Source organism: Garra rufa, chromosome 17, assembly GCF_049309525.1.
Source record: "Garra rufa chromosome 17, GarRuf1.0, whole genome shotgun sequence".
Taxonomy (NCBI): domain Eukaryota; kingdom Metazoa; phylum Chordata; class Actinopteri; order Cypriniformes; family Cyprinidae; genus Garra; species Garra rufa.
In genome coordinates this window covers 29,735,577-29,755,912 of record NC_133377.1, presented here as the reverse complement: position 1 = coordinate 29,755,912, position 20,336 = coordinate 29,735,577, and the positions used below count along the sequence as shown (strand labels likewise).

Here is a 20,336-nt window from a genome sequence, read left to right as displayed (position 1 = left end):
TCCGAAAACATCAGATTAAATCAATTCATAATATGTCCATAATGCAACTTTAACAAATCCATACCGATCTGAAATTAAGCAATTCAATCAGATTCAATTCCACTTTGATTATAGTTAAGAGACCCAGACTTGCACTAAATCAATTAAAACACTGTTCAATACTGCTTCGGTTTAATAATAATAAAAAAAATAAAGGATAATTCATCTCTAAATAAATGTTGTTTTAAACATGTTTGGCTTTCTTTCTTCTGTGAAAACTGAAAAAAACAAAAAAACAAAAAAACAAAAACAAAGATGGTTTAAATAAATGTTTCAGTGTTTTTTCAGTGTCTATACAATAAAAGTATGGAAATAGGGACCAAAATAACTTGGACATCACTTTTATTGTATGGACAAAATCAGTTGAAACATTCTTTAAAATATCTTCTATTGTGTTCTACAGAAAGAAAAAAGTCATACGCATTAGGACTTGAGGGTAAGTAAATCAATGCCAATCCAAAATTTATTCAGACACCTTCAATATTTCTTATATTATCACAGTTTATTCGCCATAGTTTAGAAAAGGGTAATAAAATATGATAAGAATTTAGAGTTAAACTGTTGGAACAAATTCACCTTGATGATGTCATATAACTCTGATAGAAAGGTATGTAATGGATTACAATGAACTAAAAATGCAAAAACAAAAAAACAACTGTTAGTATGACAATATTTACACAACTACCAGTAAAAAAACATAAAAAAATGTCTGGTGTCTAGTAGTCTAGTTTGACTACTTTCAATGTAAAATTAACATTAAATGACATTAAAAGCATGTTCAATTTTATATAAAATACAAAAACGTGAATGTGAAAATGTTTTAGAATTAATCTGAAAATCCTACATGTTGCACATACTGAAAATGTTTGGAGAGTTGTAAAATGCTACAAGGTTATTGCTTTATCGTGATTAAAAATAACATACCGCCGACAATAAAATCTACCTTAAAACAAGCAGATAGTAACAAAAGAACAAAATAACAAAAGAAAATGTAAGTTAAAGGCACACTGGCTGAAGCATCAATGCCATTTTAGCTTGCTTCTGCAAGTCTTTGTGCTCTTTTATTTAATGTCGTGACTAGTGTTTCACAGAATACATACCTGAGAGCAAGTGCAATGCTGTACAAGGTGCACAACTGAGCATGTTTAGTATGCCAGAAAAGACATACTGTACATATTGAACTGTCATGCAAAAAGTCGAAATATGTGTGTTTACAAACCATGCACCATTGTAAAAGTGTTTTAAAGTCTTAAAGTCTGTGTAAAGCAATATTAAATGTGTGTTCAGTTAAATTCTAAACAACATGTTTTGGCACAGTATGTCAGATAAAATAATCCATGTGACATCAGGGGTTCAACCGTTATTTTACGAAGCTATGAGAATACTTTTTGCATGCAAAGAAAACAAAAATAATGGCCACATTATTACACAATTCGTCTCCTCCACATCAATCTAGCGTCATTTTGGAGCGTATTCACTCAACGCAAACAGCGTACGCTGTTCTGTGGCCGCTGCGTCACGCGGATACGGTGTTTACATAGTTTACGTTTTGTTTTGATTAAAAAAAGTGTATCCGCATGATGCAGCTGACAGAGAACAGCGTACGCTGTTTGCGTTCAATGGATACGCGCCAAAATGGCGCTAGGGTGATGCCAAGGAGACAAATTGTGAATATTAATTTGTGTTCCAAAGACGAACTAAGCTTTTTCGGGTTTGGAACGACATGGGGGTAAGTGATTAATGACAAAGTTTTCATTAACAGTCTAACTCCACAATTCAGTATTACATAGTTCACAGTTTTTGTAACATGTTTTCAGCAATACATTTCTAACATTTATACTACAGGGCCATTGAATGCTTAAATCTGATTGGCTGACGAACGTTCTAAGGTATGCATTATTTTCAGGCAAACGCATGGTGAACATAGTTTCAGGCAGCTCTTGACCGCATTACGTGTCTTTATCACTACGCCACACGATTTCAGTTATTTCAAAGGTCCTTACAGCCTAAAACAGCAACCCACAACGACACTGGCCAAACAAATAAACACAATAAACAATAGGATAAAAACTACTGATTATTTCCATGTCTTTGCCACAAAATTAAGTTTTATCAGAATCAGAATCAGAAAGAGCTTTATTGCCAAGTATGCTTGCGCATACAAGGAATTTGTTTCAGTGTTATTAGCTTCCAGTACACAGAGACGCACAGACAATAAAAATAAGAGAACCAGAAAAAAATACACATATGTAAGCATAAATAGACCAAAAATAAAAATAGAAAATAATAATAATAATTTGTAAAAATTGACAATAAATATGTATGTACAGTTGTGCTATAGGTGATAGGATGGAATACAGGGATGTGTTAGGGTGGAGGTGGTAGCAGTAGATAAAGTCAGATTATTCCACACATTTTTGCACAATGGGAGGAACATTTTAACTGTTTATTGCCTGGGGGAAAAAACTGTTCACGCGTCTGGTAGTCCTGATCTTTGGGGCTCTGTAGCGCCGTCCGGATGGTAAGAGTTCAAAGAGGGGATGGCTTGGATGTGAGGGGTCCAAAGTGATTTTCTGAGCTCTTTTCCTCACTCTGGATGTGTACAGTTCTTGAAGGGTGGGCAGGGGAGCACCAATAATCCTCTCAGCAGACCGAACCATTCTCTGCAATCTTCTGATGTCTGATTTTGTAGCTGAGCCAAACCAGACAGTTATTGATGTGGACAAAACAGACTCGATGATGGCTGAGTAGAACTGTCTCAGCAACTCCTGCGGTAGGTTGAACTTCTACAGCTGGTGAAGGAAGTACAACCTTTGTTGGGCCTTTTTTACAATGGAGTCAATGTGAGTGTCCCACTTCAGGTCCTGGGACATGAAACATCCCAGGAACTTGAATGTCTCCACTGTAGCCACAGTGCTGTCCATGATGGTGAGTGAGGAAAGTGCAGGAAGTCCACTATCATCTCTACAGTTTTGAGCTTGTTCAGCTCCAGGTTGTTGTGACTGCACCAGACAGCCAGCTCTTTTACCTCCTGTCTGTAGGCAGACTCGTCACCGTCCTGAATGAGGCCGATAACCGTGGTGTCGTCTGCAAACTTCAGGAGCTTGACAGAGGGGTCTTTAGAGGTGCAGTCGTTGGTGTAGAGGGAGAACAGCAGTGGGGAGAGAACACAACCTTGAGGGGTGCCGGTGTTGGTGGTGCGGCTGCTTGATGTGAATTTCCCCAGTCTCACCAGCTGTTGCCTATCTGTCAGAAAGCTGGTGATCCATTTACAGATAGGGTTAGGAACAGAAAGTTGGTTTAGTTTGGTGTGGAGGAGTGAAGGAATGATGGTGTTGAAGGCCGAGCTGAAGTCCACAAACAGGATCCTCACATAAGTCCCTAGTCTGTCCAGATGCTGCAGGATGAAGTGCAAGCCAATGTTCACTGCATCATCCACTGACCTGTTTGCTCGGTAAGCAAACTGCAGGGGGTCCAGTAAGGGTCCGGTGATGTCCTTCAGATAAGCCAGAACCAGTTTTTCAAATGACTTCATGACGACAGATGTTAGCGCCACAGGTCTGTAGTCGTTAAGTCCTGTTATCTTGGATTTCTTTGGGACAGGAATAATAGTTGAACGTTTTAGGCAGTGAGGGACTTCACACAGCTCCAGAGACCTGTTAAAGATCTGTGAAAAGATGGGGGCCAGCTCGTCAGCGCAGGTTTTCAGACAGGCTGGTGTCACACCGTCTGGTCCTGGTGCCTTTCTTCTTTTGTTCTTCCTGAAGACCTGGCGCACCTCATTTTCGCTGATTAGAAGTGAAGGAGGGGGGGAGAGGGGGGTTGTTGGAGGTGGTAATGGCTGTGTGAAGAGATCGTCAGAACAGGTTTGGGGGGTTTCAAATCTACAGTAAAACTCATTCAGGTCTTCAGCAAGTCGTTGAGTCGCCTCAGTGCACGGGGGTGGTGTCCTGTAGTTTGTGATTGTTTTCAGGCCTTTCCACACTGAACTTGGATCATTCGAAGTGAACTGATCTTCTAACCTTTTTGCATAGGTCTTTTTAGCCACTCTAATCTCTTTATTCAGTGTGTTCCTGGTCTGGTTGTACAAGACTCTATCCCCTTTTCTGTAGGCATCCTCTTTGGCCTGACGAAGATGTCTGAGTTTTTCTGTAAACCATGGCTTGTCATTGTTGTATGTTAAATAAGTTCTGGTAGGAATGCATAAATCCTCACAGAAACTGATATATGAAGTAACAGTCTCTGTGAGCTCGTCCAGATCGGTGGCAGCAGCTTCAAAAACACTCAAATCAGTCAAATAGAAACAGGATTGTAAGACCTGTTCTGTTTCGTTGGTCCATCTTTTTACAGTCTTAACTACAGGTTTAGCAGATTTAAGTTTTTGCCTGTAGGTTGGTATAAGATGAACCAGACAGTGATCAGATAGTCCCAAAGCTGCCCGTGGGACAGAGTGATATGCTCCTTTAATTGTGGTGTAACAGTGGTCCAATATATTACTGTCTCTGGTCGGACATGTAACATGCTGTCTGTATTTTGGCAGTTCACGTGAGAGATTTGCTTTATTAAAATCCCCAAGAATGATTAAAACAGAGTCCGGGTGTTGTTGTTCTGTCTCTGTGATCTGATCAGCGAGTTTCTGCAACGCCAGAAAGCACATACTCTATTTCAGTGTTTTTCCACCTTTTTTGAGCCAAGGTACATTTTTAATTGAAAAAAATCACAAGGCACACCAACAATCGAAACTGTAAAAAAAAGTAACTCTGTAGCCTATATTAACAATATACAGCCATTCTTATCGAAGTGTCTTGAACAGGAATCAAATAAACACAAAGAAAAAAGTATTTTATGATCTTTCATATTCAGGGCTCGAAATTAACTTTTTTACTTGGTAGCACTCAAAAAGTAAGGAGCACCAAAAAAAATTTAGGAGCACCCACTGAATATTAAGGAGCACAACAACTGCCAATTGAGCAGATCAGCCAGCACTCATCCTGGCATTTCTTTTTAGTAATGCACCAAACTTAATTCTTCATGGCTGATTCTGATTGCTGATGCTTTACAAGCAAATGGGCTGACCCTAGATTCTAAAAGGCTTTTTTAAAAATATTTATTTTAAACCTTAAGCAAAGGACAAGAATATATTAAAATATGAGTACATGAACAAGATGTTTATTTTCTCTATTAGGTAGAGCCATTTAAATTAGAGACAACCACTGCATTTTTAAACAATCTATGGTAGAAATAACAAAAAATAAACTACACAATTCTTTCTTAATCCTATTAAGTGCAAACAATAAATGCAGCCATAATCAAAGTAGGCTACTCTCTCAATTTCAAAGTGCAAATAGAGACTAAATTTTTCAAGCATGATACATAGCTATTGACAAATACACAACCTATGAACCTATTATAACCCACATATACTAATAACAGCCTAGATATGTTATGTAGCCTAATTTGTGTACATTGGGGAGTCGCTCTCTAAACCCGATGTAGCAAAATTGCCTTTGAATGCGCGTGCATGTTTTGCTTTCGGTTTCGTTTTGACGATCGCACGAAACTCTCGGCGGTGCTGAGCATGCATTAACGCATTAATTTAACAAAAGAATTTGAAAGTGGGGGACCACAAACAGGATTTCGAAAAGTCTGATGTGAATGTATGCCTTGTACATTATATACTGAGGCGGAGGCGCCAGAATTGCATCTGACAGAATGTGCACGAGACTATATTTCTTCATAAGCATATTGTGAAGAGATTTTAATGGTCCACAATCAAAAATCACAATCAAGTCACATCACACACCCTTAATTGCAATGCAGTTTGTGCAAATCCGAAATGGAGGTTTGAGAGAGAGAGAGAGAGAGAGAGAGAGAGAGAGAGAGAGAGAGAGAGAGAGAGAGAGAGAGAGAGAAAACATTTGGAGCAAAAAAACGTTCGGTTTCAGCGGAGCGCAGTGTCAGTGACGGAGTGATTGACGGCTAATATCTCAAATCTGAATTTAAGCTAAGAATTTAAAGATTACGTTTAATTGGTTATGTAATATTGGAGAGAGAACGGCGATGCTGTCACTGCATCAGCTCACAGCAGTCTGTGCCGTAGTTAGGCTAGCGAAAGTTTTGTAAAGAAATGAAAACATCGCACCACAACAATTTCTCGCACTCGCACAAATGCTCCCAAATATATTTAGAGGTCGCGCAGATTACATTTTGGGAGCATATGCGACCACAATGGTCGCAATTTCGAGTCCTGATATTCCTTCTTCTGTCAAATAAAAAGTGCAATTAACAATATAGTCATTCTTATCAAAGTGTCTTGAATAGGAATCAAACAAACACAATGAAAACAGTCTTTTTTAATCTTTCATATTTCTACCTACTCAGTGTGAAACCTGGGCCTGTTTTAGGTGAAATTGAATAATTTCCCACGGCACACCTGACGATCTCTCACGGCACACTAGTGTACCGCGGCACAGTGGTTGAAAAACACTGCTCTATTTCTCCCACTCTCTCTCTCCCTTACAGACGCACACATACAGTTTGCACACATGTTAGCATATGCGCTAATGTTGTAAGCGCTGCTCTGATGATTAACAACTTAAAAACTACATGACAGTTCTCACACGCGAGGTAACATCAGCTAAGTCTTGAAGAAAATTAACTTAAAGTTTCACTATTAGTAGAGACGCTGCTGCCGATTCCTTTTGAGAGACACACAGACTTGAGAGAGGTAATTCACAACTTCATTTTTTCATTTTTTTCTTTGTTTTTTGTTATTATGAGTGTATACAAATAAAAGTAGACCCTTTACAGATTCGATTGATGTACTACTCTTATCTGTACGATCAGAAAATCTGTATGATCTGTACGATCTCCTTTTGAGGTTATTAGAAAAACTGCCACAAAACACGCCGGCGCGTTTGTCAACCCCAGGGGGTTAACTGCATTAGTTTGCTATCAACGGCTCAATTGTTGTTAGTAGGTCTAAAATGACGTTTTGGAATTAGCAATGAAGGTGTTAGATGAGCTGCGCAAGAAATTAATCTTACTCACAATAGCATTTTAAGGACAAAAAATGGACGAATATCTTGAAATATATCATCTGTGTCATCAATGTCTTGAGGTGTGGTAACCGTAGCATAAGTGGAATAAATGACTTCGGTCTGTTGAATTCTCAGAAAATAATGCACACACACACACACGTGCCGTGGCCACATAACCACCTCGGGTGTGCATTATTTTCTAAGAATTCAAAGGCCCATCGTCAATTATTCCTTACTTATAGCTGATGTGTTTAGACAGACTTTAGCATAGTACTGTGCAAGAAGCCACACAGTACTATGTTGGTGTTTTACAGCTACTAGTGTTCATTTCAGCTGGAAACTAACAGTTTTATCTCACACATATATGCTATCTTTCTGTCTGTGAGTCAATTTTGTGAGCCAGTCTCACCAATATCCCAGGTGTCTGCATTGCTCTCCACCTCCTTCTTGCCAATGATGTACCAGATGCAGGCCATCCAGTGTGCCAGCAGTGCAAACATGGACATGAGCAGGGTCAGCACCACCGTACTGTGCTGGGAGTAGCGGTCCATCTTCTGCAGCAGACGCAGGAGTCTCAGCAAGCGTACGGTCTTTAGCAGATGGACCACTGACACCTGGCAGAAGGGGAAAGGGGAAACACATTAACTGTCAAGGATTTGCTCTGCATGCCAGTGCATCTGAGGGTTGTGAAGGGCACGTGCCTGTCATCTTAAATGAGTGCAGTAAATCCAAATCAGTTAAAACCTAATTAAACAACACAACAGGATGGAAGTCCTTAGATTTTATTAATAAATCTTTGCTGAATTACTGCGAGGGTACTGTAAACCTACAGTATAACCATAGTAAAAGCCAGCAAGTCAATACAGTAGGGATGATTCGATACGTGTATCGGTACCGTTCGGTTCTCCGACGAATTCCAAATGGAAGTGATCATCCCTATCACCTTTGTAGGGGGACTAAGCGAATCTGCTTAGTGCTGACAGACGCGGGTGTGTTCAACTTGAAGTGGCGCTGCCCCGCTTCAAGTCGAACACACCCGCGTCTGTCAGCACTAAGCAGATTCGCTTAGTTATGCTAACAATAAAAAGACAGCGACATCTGCTGACAGTGTGTTGTCACGTAAACATCCCAGCTGAAGATAATGAGGAAATAACATCGCTCCCTTCGCCAAGTGCATTGCAAACGACTACATTATGACCTGCACGTGCCCTAAGTCCTTCCACAAAGGTGATAGGGATGATCACTTCCATTTGTCCGAGAACCGAACGGTACCGATACACGTATCGAACCATCCCTACAATACAGAGGAAAAATGTATGCTAAAACAGAAAACAAAAACATCTCTTAACAGATGTTTAGAGGTTAAGGATGTCTTGCATAATGGTGTAGCATGCAGGTACAAGAGCTCTGAGACAACTGGGATTAAAATATTTAAGAGATCATCATTAGACTGAGAGACATTTGGGCCAATTACGCTGGTATAAAACATCTTTTCTCTCTTCTTCTCTTCGTCTCAGTCATGCAGAACCGCATTTTCTCAGGTGAAAGGAAATAAACCGCCCGCTAATAAACAAGACAATAAACCACAAGAAATTGACTGCAGTTGAAGGATATGAAGAATATAAACATGCAAACAACGGAGAACAAAGCAGGCTGCCTAAGTTTGTGTGCTATTCAGTGTAACAATCATTATCTTCCTCTTTTCTGGAGGACTGGAGGACTGGGTTCTCTGTCACTGTCATACTGACAGAGAACAGTCCAATATATCATTCAGGGTATAAAACTGACATTAATAAAACAGATACCAGCCAAAACATTTCATGGTTTTATTTTAATTCCCAAAACAACAGTCTGACTGCTGATAATGTAAATGGTGCACGCAATTCAAATACAAACTGTCTACTAAGAAAACATCTATCAAATCTTTGCATCGTCAATACTAAATTTACCATCAGTCACTTTATTTTTCTGTGTCCATGTTTACCTTACATTACCTTACAAATATTAATGACTAAAACAACAATAACATATGTAAGTATTAGGGACTCAATTTATGCAGTACTGTAAGTACATGTAGTTTATCAGTATTGCCCATTAATTTATCAGTAAATTCATAGTAACATGAAAAGTGTACAACCAAAATATGCAAAAAGTTAATGTTAGACCCTGCAGGCATGTTATTCTATATATTCAGCAGTAAATTCATTTTATGCATAATGTTTTATGTATTAAAGGAGGTTTAAAGTGAATGAGCAAGTGAGAGAATTTTAAATAGCCCATATATATTCCATAACTATATTTTCATTATGACTGCATACATAAAAATAACACTTTGTATTAACCTGAACACGAACTTTCACACATGCACACTGCCAGGTCAGTAACAGATGCGCACACACTGCTATTAGATCAGTTTGTCTAGAGCTTCAGGCGGTAACTAGTCAGCAATATTCATCACGGCTTCTCTTATTATAATCAGACAGACAATCCCTATGAGAACCAAGCCTTTCACGTCCCTGCTGCATTAAATAATAATCCACGTTGTAATGGCCACAATCTTTCACTTGACAATCAAATATTAATAAACATCAGGAGATCATGGTCTCAGAAGCAAAAGCAATGAACATTAATGTCAATGGAGAAACAAAAAGGCTGAACTTAACAGCTGGTTGAAAATTAGATAAGGAGGGTGAAAATGGAGGTGGAGAGGGTAAGGCCACGGCAGGGGTTCATATACTGAGCTTTATGTGGTAATGTGTCAACGTGTATTACCAGCTAATACACTCATACTGCTGACAATGTGTAGGTGGCTGGAGAGGGAAAGGAAGTGACAGGAAGGAAAGGGTAATGACAGAGTAAAGGGAAAGGAACTGAAAGGAATAAAAAAAGAACAGAAAGGAGAGGAAAGAAGAAAGAAAACAAAGGAAATGGAAATGGATGAGGAGAGGGAAAAAAGGAAAAGATCATTAAAGAGTAGGAAAGGAGAGGAAAAGAAAAGTAAATAAATGGAACTGGACTAGAAGGAAATAAGAGGAAGAGGAAACTGAATGGTAAATGGCCAGGAGAGGACAAGGAAAAAGAAAGAAGAAAAGCCAGGGAATGGTTTTGGGCCAGGACAGGAAAAGAAAACAGGAGGAACGGAGAGGAAAAGGAAACAGAATGACAAATGTTTACAGGTTTAGAAAAGGAAAAGGAAAGGAAAGGAAAGGAGAGGGAAATGAGAGGAAAAGGAAACAGAATGGCAAATGGACAGGTTAAGAAAAGGAAAGGAAAAGTAAAAGGGAAGGAAAAGGAAAGGAAAGGAAAGGAAAGGAAAAAAGAAAAGACAGGAAAAGGAGAAGGAAAAAGACAGAACGTGACAAGAAAAGAAAAACGAAAAGAAAAACAAGGAAAAGGAAAGACAGAACAGGAAAAGGAACAGGAACAGGAACAAGAAAAGGAAAAAGAGGACAGGACAGGACAGGACAGGACAGGACAGGAAAGGAAAGGAAAGGAAAGGAAAGGAAAGGAAAGGAAAGGAAAGGAAAGGAAAGGAAAGGAAAGGAAAGGAAAGGAAAGGAAAGGAAAGGAAAGGAAAGGAAAAGGAAAGGAAAAAGAAAAGGGAAAGGAGAGGACAGGACAGGAAAAGGAAAAGGAAAAAGATAAAGAGGACAGGACAGGAAAGGAGAGGAAAAGGAAACAAAATGGCAAATGGACAGGTTTAGAAAAGGAAAGGAAAAGGAAAAGGGAAGGAAAAGGAAAAATACAGGACAGGACACAAAAGGAAAAATACAGGACAGGATATGAAGGAAAGGAAAGGAAAGGAAAGGAAAGGAAAGGAAAGGAAAGGAAAGGAAAGGAAAGGAAAGGAAAGGAAAAACAAAAGGAGATGGAAAAGAAAAAAGGAAAAGGAAAAAAAGAAGGAAAAAGACAGGAGAGGAAAAGGAACAGGAACAGGAAAAGAAGGAGAAAGAAAAAGAGGACAGGACAGGACAGGAAAGGAGAGGGAAATGAGAGGAAAATGAAACAGAATGGCAAATGGACAGGTTTAGAAAAAGAAAAGTAAAAGGAAAAGGGAAGGAAAGGAAAGGAAAGAAAAGGAAAGGAACGGAACGGAAAGGAAAGGAAAATAGAAAGAGGAAATGAAAAGGAATGTAAATTGGCCAAGAAAAAAATAATCAAAGAGAAAAGGAATGGGGAAAAGAAGAAGAATTGACCAGGAAAAGGAAATCTAAGAGGAAAACAAAGGAGAGTAAAATACAACACATATCTTTCTTCACTTTTGATGTTTTCTGTGCACTTGTGTGAGTGTGTAGTGCAGTTGAAGGGCAGATGTGAAGGGATACCAGAGGAGCAGAGGTGCAATCTGTAATTGGAGCAGATTTAAGGGAACATCTCAGAGACAACAAGGTCTGTATTACAGCGGCACTCAAGTAGAGTCCACTGCATTTCACTCTCCTTCTCTTAATAAGCCTCAGCGGATTTCAAGCGCTCTTTCACAGTGTTTCGCTGTGCAGAGGGATGCAGGGTTTCATTACTGCATGTGTCATCACTGTAAGTGTGTGTGTCCAAGTGGCACTGATCGATTCCGCCAGTCTGGATTGGCCAGAAAAGCTGACTGTCTTTTTCTGTGAATTAAAACCAGGAGCCTGTGACCCTTGCTTTTGTATAGGAGTCGTCAGAGCCAGTGTCAGACAATTTTAGAGCCTGTTATACATCTTTATTTGTACCTGAACCCAGGATCACTCATTAAAAGTTCTACATCCATGATGTCATTCACGGTCCACCCACTCAGGGTCACCCAGCTGCTGCTCAATATTTTGTTTTACGCTTAAGGAAGTTCAAAACAAATCACTGAGCTAAATACAGCACTGGAGGAGCTAAAAAGGAAATATCAGAATGCCTAAAACTGGGCATGCCTGTTCAAGCAGGCCCATGTGGAAATCTACAGACTTTTTTTGCATTTTCTGCTGTTAATTGGACGAGGCTCTTCTACAGTAAATGGATTTCAACATGCTTGAATGCACTGAAAGTACTGTACTCTTATACATTTACATATTTGGCAGACGCTTTTATCTAAAGCGACTTACATTGCACTCAAGGCTTACATTTTATCAGTTCATGCATTCCTGAAAATCATGACCTAGTGTTTGTGCTACAAAAACGCTATTTCCAGCAAGTACAAGTTTTTTTCATAGCATTGCATTTAGGTAGAATTTAGGCTACTTTACAGTACCAATGTTTTAAAACCACAATAATCAATAAAAACATAATATAATAATAAGTTTACATGGATTACCAAACCTGATCATTCAGCAAATTGCACCTTTGAAAAAAAAAACCTTGGTTGCAAATACAGTTGAGGTCAAAAGTTCACATATACCTAGCAGAATCTGCAAAATGTTAATTATTTTACCAAAATAAGAGGGATCATACAAAAAAATGCATGTTATTTTTTATTTAGTACTGACCTAAATACGACATTTCACATAAAAGACGTTTACATATAGTCCACAAGAGAAAATAATAGTTTAATTTATAAAAATGACCCCATTCAGAAGTTAACATACACTTGATTCTTAATACTGTGTTGTTACTTGAATAATCCACAGCTGTTTTTTTTTTTTGGTTTAGTGATAGTTGTTAATTAGTCCCTTGTTTGTCCTGAACAGTTAAAGGTTGTATCAGCGATTTCTAGCCTAAAACATAAAGTGTCAATTTCAGCTGACCTTTCTTCACGATCCGCTCTCTGCCTGCCCCATAATTGTCTGTGAAAAAAAAACGCGTCTCTCTGGTCAGCCTAGGGTCCGAGATATGCCAAAAAAACAATCGGCGCTATCAACTATTCCACAGATAAACAAACAGTGTTCCAACCAATCAGCGTCAGGGGTTTGGTGTTGTGGACTTTCCTACTGGTGCAGGGATGTGAGGGAGGCGGAGCGAAAGTCCACAACACCAAACCCCTGACGCTGATTGGTTGGAACCAGGCCCGGTTCCAGAACTTAATCACTGAGGGTGCTTCCTAAATTAATGAGGGTGCTCTAAACTTATACCCATAGGCGACATTAGGGGGTAGGAGGGGGGATGGCGCGATAAATACAAGACTCATTGTGTAGTTTAGAAAGCTTTATTGATTATTATAACGGAATTTTGTGAGATCTCTATAAATTCAGTGCTTTTAGTGATGATAATAAAGGGACCGCGTATTGTAGCCTACACTTTCCAGGCTACAGTCCATTTAGAATTTGTATGAAACTGTCTTTTTTCGGACACATACACGCTGCCATGTTTAGGGAATTACATCTGCATATTTATGCTGGATTCATTCTCGAAATAGCAGTGACTAACACAGTGACATCAAAGTAATGTACGGGGCAAAAATATAAATGTGAAAGCAGCCTCAGGGATTTAATTCTGGAGCCGGTCTACCACTGATGTCGCGCGTCCTGAGCCAGATTTTAAAATCAAAATACTTAAGTTTGGTATGTAATGGCAAATTGATTATAATTAGTTTCGTTTTATTTTTAATTAAGTTAATTTAGAAAAAACGTTTGGAGCATATTTGTTCGTAAATATAAGTTTTTTTTTGTTTTTTTTTTATTGTAGGCTATTATTATTATTTTTAACGAACAGCGCCCAGCGGTAGACTGTCTGTTTGATCAGTTTGCCTACTCAAATCATCATGATTTGCCTAAAATCTATAGATATAAAATAGTTCAAGTATAAAACAATGTTAGTTTAAACGTTAAACCTATATAAATGTGCGGTATTAGGCGCATATCCAATAGTTTGTGCAGCTAAAGACGCAGGACATGGGCGCCAGTGCATTTTTTTCAGTGGAAGCAATTTAAAATGATCTGTCATTTTTGCTCACAAAGGTAAGAGTAATACATCATTCGGTACTGTAAAGGGTGTAGCGTACTTTTATTTGTGTGCACTTAACAAAACGTATAAAATAGTTTTACATTATTACTTAACGAAATAAAACAAATAGAAAACAAAAACTCTCTCATTATGTAATCCGTAAAGATAAATTTCTCTCTAAAGGCGCAAAAGGATTTTTGTTACACTGACTCAGAATACACTAGTTTATTAATATATAATTTAAATAAGCTTTACTCTTTCCGGCCCGACACATTCAGTGTTATTTATTCATCTTTGTGGCAATTTTCAGCATATTGTGTGCTTGAGCGCGGATCTGTTCCAGCTGCGCTGCCGTCCGTAACGGTCTCGAAAGTGAAAGCAACAGTGACCACCAGCGCGGCATTTTTTTCTTCACCATAATTTATGGATGTCTAAAATATTAAAATAAGGAGAAACCAAAAACAGATAAAACCGGTGCCCGCCCGCCTCTGAACTTTGACGTGAAAATTGGCCTGAAGCCCAGCAACTAGAGGTGTAAAAAAGTCGGCCAGTCGGCCGGGGCTGAAATGCAACGCTCTAATTGACTGCTTTGATGCGTTACAATATGGTAGGGCATTGTTAATGCTTACAGCCGAAAAATAAATCGTTTTTTTAACGATTATGCACTGGATTGTTATCTAAATCAGCAATAAAATAACATTATTATAGCTTTAAGTGAGGGTGCTATTGATTTCGTTTGAGGGTGCTTAGCACCCTCAAGCACCCCCGTAGAACCGGGCCTGGTTGGAACACTGTTTGTTTATCTGTGGAAAGGTTGGTAGTGCCGATTGTTTTTTTGGCATATCTCGGACCCTAGGCTGACCAGAGAGACGCGTTTTTTTCACAGACAATTTATGGGGCAGGCAGCGAGCGGATCGTGATGAAAGGTCAGCTGAATTTGACACTTTATGTTTCAGGCTAGAAATCGCGGATACAACCTTTAAACTGCCTGCTGTTCTTTAGAAAAAAACCTTAAGGTCCCACAAATTCTTTGGTTTTTCACTCACTGATGCTCCAGAAGGAAAAATTATGCATTAAGAGCTGGGGGGGGGGGGGGGGGGGTGAAAACTTTTGAACAGAATGAAGATGTGTACATTTTTCTTATTTTGCCTAAATGTCATATTTTTTTCATTTAGTAGTGCGCTTCAGAAGATACTTACATGTTTCCCAGAAGACAAAATAAGTTAAATTTACTCTGACCTTCAAATTTAAAAAGTTTTCACCCCCAGCTCTTACTGCATTGTTTTCCCTTCTAAACCATTAGTGAGCATCTAAACCTTCTGTAATAGTAGCATATGAGTCCCTCAGTTGTCCTCAGCATGAAAAGGTGGATCTCAAAATCATACAGTCATTGTTGTAAAGGTTTCAAATACACAAAAATGCTGAAAAACCAAAGAATTTGTGGGACCTAAAGGATTTTTCTGAAGAACAGCAGGCAGTTTAACTGTTCAAGACAAACAAGGGACTCATGAACAACTACCACTAAACAATAAAAACAAAGCTGTGGATCATTCCGGTAATTCACACAGTATTACGAATCAAGTGTATGTAAACTTTTAAACGGGTCATTTTTATAAATTAGTTTAAATGTTTATATACTGTTTTTTTTAGATTTACTGAAGTTGAATCCACTAATATTTTTACATAAAGAAAAAAAATGATGTAAAACACAAATATAGTTGTGCTAGGTTAACCAGTGGTACCCGAAAGCATTTTTGAATATATTTCATAAAAATTCAAGTGATGGGGTCTGTACATGTTTCAAGTTTCCTACATGCATACTACATACAGTACTTTTTCTACAAAGTCATGTAAATGTAATAAATTCAAAATCCATTTGAAAGCTGTGAAAACATGTTCCCACAGATTTTTTTCATGATACATATTTTTTTAATATATGCGTTACTCACCACGCTGACTTTGAAAGCGTAAAGGAGATCAAAAGGCAGAGCGGCAACCAGGTCGATGATGAACCAGGTGGTCATGTAATGGATGCAGATCTGTCTTGCATCGAAGATCACCTGCCCCGACTTGCTCACATACGTAGTACGAAAACTGAACACGATGTCTAGCAAAGTAACAGACAGAGTAGAGTCAGCGTCTTTTCCACAAAACACTCCATCAGCATAATCTCAATGAACGACAGTGTGTCCATTGAAGCATTTATAACAGCAAAACTGCTTTTCTGCCAGCTATATATCAAGCGGACTGTTATCGCAGACTAACAATAGGAAAATGAAACATTCATGAGCTGTCACCAAATCTGAACACCAGGCATTCTAAATAGAGACATTATCAAGGTTACAAAACCACACCAAAGTTCAGAAACAGTGTTAAAATATATATGTATTATAGGTCATCCTGCTGTATTGTACTACACTCAACTCAAATCAGTAACATACGTTTCATTCATATTTAAATACAGAATCAACATGCTTTACTCTGTCAACATAAACATCTATTTAAGCTAACAAAGATGCAGGAAAAAGAAATAATAGCACAATTTGAGTAGCACAGCATGTGTGTTTCTTGAAAGCGCTCAAGTAAAACTCAGAGATCAGTCATGGAGAGAAACTGAAATGTCAAATGTCTTAAAAAAAAAGAATATTATTTGTTTCAATAAAAACTGCCCTTTTAATTCCTACAATCTAATTTCTTGAGAATGAAGGAGACTGAAGGAGAATGATATGTTGCCCTTTGGCAAAGCTTTACCACAGAGGGTTAATGGAAGATGTCAAAGAGCCTGAAACTGATTTAAAGACCTATATATATAATCAAGTGTAAAGACCTACATGTGATAGAACAAAGATAATCTTGTAAATCATGATCAGGCTCACAATGAAACACACACTATGTGATTGACCAATTAAATATAATGACAAAGATCAAAATTGGATTCTCTTACCAATGATGAAAAGAATCTCGACCGCAATGTCAGTGACAGTGGTGCTTCGTGTCAAGTCTTGATCACCAATAAAACAAACGTTATACGGCACCGTCACAGCGACATAGAACGTAGCCAGAAGAATCAGCCAATCCCAGCCGGCTTTGAAAGTGCTGAAGTGGAGAAGAATGAACTTGGACTTCTTGGCATCAGCGACTTTATATTCAGGAAGAGCGGGTGGATCGCCAAACACATTCTAGAAAGAGGAGAAGTTATGTAACAGTTTTGTTTCTGTTTTGTCTTTCAGTTTCGGTCCTCAGTTTCTGAATGGTCTCACCTTGTTAAGTTTGATTTTACTTTTTTTTTGCCGGTTGTGCAGGTGTCCTGAAATGTGGTACAGAACTGTGCTAGATCGCAGTCGCGTGGAGCCGAACGGAGACTCGCCCGTGACCTTCTCATGGCGGCACTCTGAGGAAAGGTTAGACTGTTGTTACAGAAGTCAAGGGCAATGTGGTAGACAATCCATCAAGAAACAAAAACACACTGCATAAAATAAATTATGGGCTTGCGAAAGTATTCATACCCCCTCATTTTTTTCACGTTTTGTTATGTTGCTGCCTTATGCTAAACTGTTTTTTTCCACACCAATCTACACTCCATACAACATAATGGCAAAGTAAGAAGGTTTTTAACATTTTTGCAAATGTATTAAAGATTAAAAACCTAAATCATTCCATTGCATAAGTATTCATACCCTTATCCTGGACAATTAAAAATTTAGCTCAGGAGCATTCATATTGCTTGTAGATGTTACTACACTTTGAGTTAAGTTAACCTGTGGCAAATTCAATTGAATGGGTATGATTTGAAAAGGCACACACGTCATAATAATAGATCTAACAGCTGAAAATGCATATCAGAGCAAAAAACAAGCCCTGAGGTAAAAAAACTGTAGAGCTCAGAGACAGGAGTGCATCGAGCCACATATCTGGGGAAGAGTTCAGAAAAAAATTCTATTGCACTGAAGGTTTACAGAAGCATTTAGTCTCCAGAACCACAACTCTTCCTAGAGCTGGTCTCTTGGCCAAACTGAGCAATTGATGGAGAAGGGCCTTGGCCACAGTGGTGACCAAGAATCTGATGGTCACTCTAGTTGAGCGCTATGATTATATATGCAAGTGGCAGAAACCTACAGAAGGACAAACATCACTGCAACACGACAACAATCGGGGCGTTATGGTAGTGTGGAAAGACTCAAACCTCTACTCTGTGAAGACACATGAAAACACACTTGGAATTTGCAAAAAAGCACCTAAAGGACCCTCAGACTGTGAGAAACCAGATTCTTTTGTCTGATGAACCTCAATTCTAAGCATCATGTTTGAAGGAAACCAGGCAGTACTGCAGAGTATCTCGAAAGTAAAGTGTGCTAGTAGCAGCCTCATGCCATGGGGCTGTTTTTTAGTGGCAGGGACTGAGGGACTCATTAGAGTAAAAGAGTGCTCAATGCACCAAAATACTGAGATAGCCTTAATGAAAACCAGTCTAGAGCATAGACTACAGCAAACTAGTCCAGAACATTCAGAACCTCAGACTGGTCAGAAGGTTCACCTTCCAATAGGACAATGACCCTAAGCACGGAGCAAGAGTGGCTTATAGACAACTCTGTGAATGTTCTTGAGTGGCCCAGCCAGAGCCTGGGCTTGAACCCAATCAAACATTTCTGGAGAAACCTAAAAATGTCTGCCAGACCCCATCCAAGCTGACAGAGCTTAAGAGGTGAAGAGGCGAGGTGAAGAATGGCAGATAATGGCCAAATGTTGATGTGCGAATCTTGTTGCATCATATCCTAAAAGACTTGAGGCTGTAAAAGTGCTTCAGCTAAGTGCTGAGTAAAGGGTATAAATACTTATGCAATGAACTCATTTTTATTTTTTTTATCTTTAATTAATTCATGAAATTGTGACAATTCAGTTTTTACTTTGTCATTATGGTGCATGGAGTAAAGATTGATGTGAAAAAACAGGAAATAAAAGCAGCAACATAACAAAACGTGAAAAAAAATGAAGGGGTATGAATACTTTTGCAAGGCACTGTATCACATGTTTGCATTTTTTTTTACTTAATTTAAAATAAAAAGTAAGCAAAGTAAATAGAATAAAAACATAAAATGAAATAAAATACAACATGAACAACTCAACATTTGCAACATTACATTGACCAGAGCTGGTATTGGTAAGATACAGTGCCCTCCACTAATATTGGCACTCTTAGTAAATATGAGCAAAGGTGACTCTGAAAATAAATCTGCATCATTTATCCTTTGGATCTTTCATTCGAAAAATTCACAAAATTCTAACCTTTCATTGAAGTAAAACAATGGAAAATGGGGGGATATCTCATTATGAAATAAACGTTTTTCTCTAGTTCACGTTGGCCACAATTATTGACACCCCTAAAAATTTGTCTAAGTAAAATATCTCTAAAGTATATTCCCATTAATATTCCCATTCCCATTAATTAATTACAAACCACGGTGGCTAGGAGTATAAAATTGTCCAGTCGTGACTTTCTGTTCCACAGGACTATAAATATGAGGAACACAAAAGCCAAATTCCCTTAATCATCCATCACAAGAAGTAAAACCAAAGAATGTAGTTCTGATGTGCAGAACAAGTTTGTTGAGCTTCACAAAATAGAAATTGGCTGTAAGAAAAGAGCTAAAGCATTGAAAATCCCCATTCCCACCATCAGGCAGCTAACCCTTCAGATGGTTTTGGTGCATACAGGGATAAAACACTACCCAATGCTCACGGTTAAAAATACTGCTGGGTCTTTAATGTTGTGGACCTATTTTTCTGCCGGAGGTCCTGGACATCTTGTTTAGATACATGGCTTTATGGATTCTATCAAATACCAGCAGATAAAAGATCAAAACCTGACTGCCTCTGTTAGAAATCTTATAATGGGCCATGGTTGCATCTTCCAGCAGGACGATGATCCAAAACAAACATCAGAATCAACACAAAATTGTGTCGCTGAGCACAGAATGAAGCGTCTACCATGGCCGTCCCAGTCCCCTGACCTGAACCCTGTATAGAAACTGAAGAGAAGAAGCACCAACATGAAGCTGGGAAGAGAGAGATTCTGGAGAATCTAGAGAGATTCTGTATGAAGGAATGGTCTCTGATCTCTTGTCAGGTTTTCTCCAAACTCATTAGATATTGTTGGAGAAAACTCAGAACTGTTACCTTGGGAAAAGGATGTTGCAATAATATTGTGCCAATAATAGTGGCCAACGTGAACTAGAGAAAAACATTTATTTCATAATGAGATTTCACCCCTAGGTTCTTTTGATTGACTTCAATGACAGGTTAGAATTTTGTGAATTTTTTGAATGAAAGATCAAAACGATAAATTATGCAGATTTATTTTCACATCCAGATTTGCTCATATTTACCAGGGGTGCCAATATTAGTGGAGGGCACTGT

General features: G+C 38.6%; 1 protein-coding gene across 1 annotated transcript in view; it reads right to left on the bottom strand.

Moving 5' to 3' along the window:
- Positions 1–20,336, bottom strand: part of kcnh8 (potassium voltage-gated channel, subfamily H (eag-related), member 8) — a 71,169-nt gene that overhangs the window by 29,276 nt on the left and 21,557 nt on the right. The window contains exons 4-7 of the mRNA XM_073821796.1: positions 17,183–17,313; positions 16,867–17,101; positions 15,872–16,029; positions 7,489–7,693 (exon numbers count right to left, since the gene is read on the bottom strand). Coding sequence (XP_073677897.1) covers positions 7,489–7,693; positions 15,872–16,029; positions 16,867–17,101; positions 17,183–17,313 — 729 coding nt within the window. The remainder of the gene's footprint in view (positions 1–7,488; positions 7,694–15,871; positions 16,030–16,866; positions 17,102–17,182; positions 17,314–20,336) is intronic.